The following is a 6,000-nucleotide window of genomic DNA, read 5'->3' as shown; positions in this document are numbered from 1 at the left end:
AAAAAGGCAAAACTAATGTTTGCAGAAACGTTCATAAATAAGCCACAGTCTTTCTGGGATAATGTTCTGTGGTCAGATGAAACCAAAGTAGAGCTCTTTGGAAATGCAGCGCATCAGTTTGTTTATAGGTGACGAAATGAAGCCCATAAGGAAAAGATCAGCCTAACTACAGTAAAACATGGTGGAGGTTACTATCAAGCTGTGGGGCTGCTTTGCTGCCTCTGGTCCTCGAGGCACTGAATGTATCAAAAGAATGATGAAATCAGAGGATTACCAAGGCATTTACAGCGAAATGTGTTACCCAGTGGCAGAAAACTAGGTTTGAGGCGAAGATCTGGGGTCTTTCAGTAGGACAACGACCCAAAGCAAATATCCAGCAGCACAAAAGAATGGTTGACAAGTAAAAGATGTACTGTTTTAAACTGGCCAGCATTGAGTCCTGACCTAAATCCCATTGAAAAGCTTTGGAGAGAGCTGAAATCTGCCGTTGCAAAGAGGACTCCTGTAAATTTAAAAGAGCTTGAACACAAAGCAATGGAAGAGTGGCAGAAACTACCAGCAGACAGGTGCAAGAAGCTTCTAGATGGCTACTTTTTATTTTCTTTTGTTCAGTATCCTTGGACATTTTATTTAAATATTTCGATTACACAAAATTGATTAATATGCATTTATTTCTGAATATATTCCTAATTCTGTACAGTCAGTGTTGCCACTATTTTCAACCGTGACTGTAGAAAGAGATGAGAAGGATGACCATTTTTGATGAAGTTGCCAAGCACGGTGTTGCATCTTATATACACCTATACACCTTATCTAAGTGATGCCTCAGTATCTTTTTAAACCTTTGGTCATGTTGTTAAATAAATGTTTACCTGAAATTATCAGTTTACTGTGAAATGGATTTTCCCCTGACTGAGTGCTTCCCTGGACTTCCCCGGGGGTTTCAATAGCTAGATGCTGGGTTTCCATGGCAGCAGTCAGAGCTGTTTCCGGGGGGGGGTGTTGTGATGCAGATGTTCTCTGCAGGAGGTGCATGTGTGTGTGAGTGGGTTTGTGCCGATCTAGAAAGTGGTGTTTTTGAGGAGGGGGAGGAAACAAACATACTTATGTTTGTTTACGCTGGTCACTGACCCAGGCCGATTGTCACCACTGCAGTTACTGGTGGAATGTTACCCTGTTGTTTCTGTGTGTGTGTGTGTTTGTGTTTGTGTGTTTGCGTTTGTGTGATTAGTTGTAAGAGTAGTGTGAGTAGTCTAACTTATCGCTGATGTTGGAGATTGTTTGTTTCAGCTATCCTTGTTTTTGTGTGCGCTTGGGGAGCACAGTGCATGATGCATTCAGACTACAAACAAGGTCCAAACTGTGCCACTGCTTGTGTGTTTGTACATTTGGGGACCACTGGCATATAGAAACTCCAAGCATATTTGTCCTGACAGCATTACAAATGTTGAACTACCTCTTTTCCCGTTCTCTGCCAAGCCTATAAGGAAAAAGCTGGAATTGTAGAAATATTTGTAGTGTTTACTACATTTGCAGCACTCATTGCACTTAAACCGTTTTGTTTGGGATTTCTTCAACAGTAATGTACACAGTTATCTGTGAGGATGTGTGTTTACGTGTCCTTGCTTTCCATTTGGAAAGCTGCACATTTATCTGGTAGTTTCTTGATTGATCTAGTTTGTGTGTGCTCTACTACTTGTGTATATATTTGCTTGTGTTAACCTTGTTCATGACATCCTCTCACCTGGGTACATGGTGTGTGTGTGTGTGTGTGTGTGTGTGTGTGTGTGTGTGTGTGTGTGTGTGTGTGTGTGTGTGTGTGTGTGTGTGTGTGTGTGTGTGTGTGTAGATTTGTGTAATAAGTTGTTAATTCGCGGTCTTTCCTCAGACATGGGACACGGTGTGCGGGTGAAGTTGCTGCATCTGCAAACAACTCCCACTGCATTGTGGGAATTGCCTACAATGCCAGAATAGGAGGTGAGTGAGTGGTTATTTTCTCTGGTTTCTGAAACAGTATTTATCAACAGTTTTTGACATGTTTCTCTTTATTCAGCAGAGGTATATTATGGGTTGTGTCATAAGTATGTGTATGTCAGTGTAATTAAGGCTTGATAACCACTAATGTATGACATTTGAAAGGATACTGACGCAGTCTAAAATGATGCTAAAAAAGGCTGAGAACTAACAGTGTTGAACATTTATTTGTCTAATCCAGGTGTTAATGCTGATTTTCATCAAACTACGTAGAATCATTCCACCAACTTGGTTTAACTAAGACGAATTCTGTGTTTACTGATTGATCATGTCCAACACACCAGAGTGTTGTGATTGACATGTTGTCATGGTGATGTGTGACTGCCTCTGTGCACTTTCAATTTAATGAATGCAACAATTAAAAAGTATGATAGAAGCCTTAATGATACAGACCCCACAGTTACTTTAGAGCAGATGAGATTTTGAAGAACATTGTTGCACAAATTTAAATTCTGAAGAGGAACAACACATTTGATGTGGAAATACATAGGAGATAGATTGAACTTTTATTTATGCATGCATTTTTTTTCTCTATTTTTTTGTACCAGGTGTTCGAATGCTGGATGGAGATGTAACAGACATGGTGGAGGCCAAGTCTCTGAGCCTTCAGCCGCAGCACATTGACATCTACAGTGCCAGCTGGGGACCTGATGATGACGGAAAGACCGTGGATGGACCAGCGTCTCTGGCCAGGCAGGCTTTCGAGAATGGCATCCGCATGGTGCGCACATGCACGCATGCACGCACGTTTACATACAGAAACATGTACAAAATAACTGCTCTGCCAGGACCTTGACATTTGGTATTCATATGGTGAGACAAGATGTATACACTCAAACACTCAAAGCAGGTGTGCGTGTTTCACACTCACATACTCATATCCCAAACTCTTCTCTGGTTCTCTCTGCCTGTGAAGCTCCTCCGGACATTAGAGAGCACCACCAGTCTATTAGTGTACATTCATTTACATATTCATAGCATATTTTGCATAACAACAAGCTGGCGTTGTGTCTTTGGCTGAGTAGAGTGGAAAAGCTAGAGGTTAACAGGGGTGAAGTCATTTACTGGTCACAACTCACACACACATACACCTACAAATACACAAAGTTTGCTACAACTGGATCGTGCCATTTGGTTAAGCAGATATAGACCTTGTGGAGGTGAGAGACACATCCAGGCACGGAGGGGAGTAACTGTTGGGGAATATTTGGATCCCTGAGTTTTTCATACAGTGAAATAAAAAATACAGACATAAAATGTACACTTGACACAATTATTGGCACCCTTTTGATGAATATAAATTAGTTCCTCAAACAAAATAAAAAACAAATAAGACTCACCTGTGCTTAATTTTCCATGTTCACATAACATAAATTAACCATTGAATGAACACTAAACCAAGTAGGGAGGACACCAATATGAAAGAGAGGCACAAAAAGGCAAAACTAATATTTGGAAAAACGTTCATAAATAAGCCACAGTCTCCAGTTTTCAGGCTGAAAACTTTGACTGGGAGGCTGAGAGCTTGTGGCATTTTACAAAAAAGGGCAAAGAGAGAGAAGAAAAAAAGGGACTGACAGGTTGGTAGTGTGAGTAGAAGAGAGTCCCCGTTGCTTCTGACAGGCTGGCCTTTTAAGATGACAGAGGTGAGGGAGATATCTGTCCAAGTGGTACGATTTGGGCATGTGTATGCGCTTGCATGCCCTCCTGCTATTGTGTTTGTGTGTGTGTGTTTGTGAAGCTGAGTGGAGATGGCATGTTTGTGAGTGTAACATGTACCTATGTGACATTCTGAAGAGACAGTTTATCACAAAGAGCTGAGGCGTTAGAGATATGACTGACAGTTGTGGGGAGGATTGCACTCTGGCTTTTGTTGCTGTATGTGTGAAATACTCAAATAGGAATTTTCTTTGTTTTGTTTTTTTTGTTGTTGGTGTTTTCCTATGAAAGAAAAGAAAAGGAGAAAATATTTGTCTCTATGTTGCTTATATATAAGTTAAGTTAACCCTGTATGTGCATAGCTCTCATTCATGAGTGATGTTCATCAAAATATTTCTTTACATTTCTTTACATTGTTTTTAGTGCTTTATTTCTGCTATTTTTACCCTGAAGATATTCAGTTTACGAATATAATGTTAGAGAAAAGCATCAAATTCTCACATTTGAGAAGATAAAAATCTTTGGCATTTTTGTCAGATAAATGACCTAAACAATTAATCAATTATTGACGTAGTTAGCAATGAATTCTCTGACAATTGATAACTTAATTAATTGGCAATTCAGTAAATCATTTCTCGGTTTTTCTTTGCTCTCCTCAGTCTCTTGCTGATGATTGCTGTCCATCACATTCATATTGCGTTTCACCTCTCTCCTGTCGTTCATTCTGCTCTCCCCAGTGAATGCTTTGTTTTCACTACTTCCTCTCCCTCTCTTTCTTTGTCCCCTTCTTTCTTCTGCTAACTGCCCTTCAAAAGCGCTCTCCATCATTCTCGCGTTTGCTCCTGTCTGATCCCCCTCTCAGTCAGATGGGCTCTACTTGCTTATCGCTGCCTGACAGAAGCCCCCTTTTGAAGAACTCCATACTATCTTTTATTCCTGTACGTGTGTGTGTGTGTGTGTGTGTGTGTATGTGTGTGTCTGTCTGTCTGTGTGTCTGTGTGTGTGTCTGTGTCTGTGTGTAACAGTGTGAATTGCAGTGTCAGTTGATTCGTCAGATATCTTTTTTGCTGACTCAGTGTGTCTCTACCAGGTTTAGGGTTTAGACCATTTTCAGCTTGGCCAATTCTGGAAGTACAATGTCCAATTGAGATAGAGAAAGGCATTTGACTTGATGGTTTCCAAAGAAAAATAATTGAAACTGAAAACTTTGTTAGTAAATTAATTGGTGTCTTTAGTCACACTTTGAGTCAATGCAGAGCTCACTCTGAGCTGGCCCCTGCCTGTCAATTAGCAAGATCCTCAGAATACATCTGGAATGAGTCTGTTTTTTTTTTTTTTGGATGTACTGTGTAACCTTCTATTGAGACCTAGATTTGAATATTAAAGTGGCAATCTGGACGATTTCAGTCCTGTTTGATTTGGCGATACATGTAGTTACTGGTGGTAACAGCAAATGCGGTTTAATACTACAGGTCACAGAATTCCGGGGGCAGCAAAACAAACTACTGTCGCTTTAATAAAGAAGTCAGGCAGAAATTGGCCTTTTTCCATCATTCTGTGAGCAACCATCATCTGATTTTATGCTGCACACAGCATGAGTCCGCGAACAGCAGGGCACAGTGAAAAGAGATGGTGACTTCGCTGAGAAGTTGGAGGTGTGCAGCCTGTCGCCTGAAGCTCTTCATCTAACAACACACTGTGGCTGTTCCCTCTTCTTCCACTACTCGCTGCAATATTTCAAACTGATCTGCTGTCAAAAAATGTCCAAAATGGCCATTGTCTTGTTTTGTACATGCATTTTTTAATGAACAATAGCAGTAAGTGCTAAGCTCACTGTCAAATACATGACATTTCCTGTGACTACTTCATAATAAAAGTCAACTCGTGTTTTGTCAGTTAAACACTTTTAATGTGAAGCTGCAGCAGTAGGAAAGGTTTGGTTTGCATTAGCAATACAACATTTTTTCCGGTAATGTCTCCACAGTTCGTTATACTGCAAATATACAAATATTGCAATACTTTCATCAGTAGGCCATGGGCTCAATTACCATTTTGTTGCCTCATTCAGCGAAAGATAATGACTTAACAGACATTTATTTAAATGTCATTTATTTAAATGAAAATCTTTGAGATTGCCACTTTAAACAGTTGCCTGGCTGCACTTGTAATTGGCCTCAGTTATATCAAATGTCTATAATGTTTGCAGTGTTTAGCCAAAACTTGGTAAAATGCAAAACATGCACATTAAATTGGTGTAAGAACTCTTAAAGTCTGATTTGCTCTTAAAAACACCCAAAATGTATTTGC

At 40.0% G+C, this 6,000-nt stretch overlaps 1 protein-coding gene across 4 annotated transcripts in view; it reads left to right on the top strand.

Moving 5' to 3' along the window:
* pcsk5b (proprotein convertase subtilisin/kexin type 5b) overlaps positions 1 to 6,000 on the top strand; it is a 61,871-nt gene that overhangs the window by 25,793 nt on the left and 30,078 nt on the right. For all 4 annotated transcript variants that reach the window (XM_040154456.1, XM_040154454.1, XM_040154455.1 and 1 more), the window contains 2 exons: positions 1,889 to 1,977; positions 2,583 to 2,755. In XM_040154456.1, coding sequence (XP_040010390.1) covers positions 1,889 to 1,977; positions 2,583 to 2,755 — 262 coding nt within the window. The remainder of the gene's footprint in view (positions 1 to 1,888; positions 1,978 to 2,582; positions 2,756 to 6,000) is intronic.

Source organism: Xiphias gladius, chromosome 19, assembly GCF_016859285.1.
Source record: "Xiphias gladius isolate SHS-SW01 ecotype Sanya breed wild chromosome 19, ASM1685928v1, whole genome shotgun sequence".
NCBI classification, from domain to species: domain Eukaryota; kingdom Metazoa; phylum Chordata; class Actinopteri; order Istiophoriformes; family Xiphiidae; genus Xiphias; species Xiphias gladius.
Note: the sequence above shows the minus strand (reverse complement) of the source record. Positions and strands in the feature narration are given on the sequence as shown.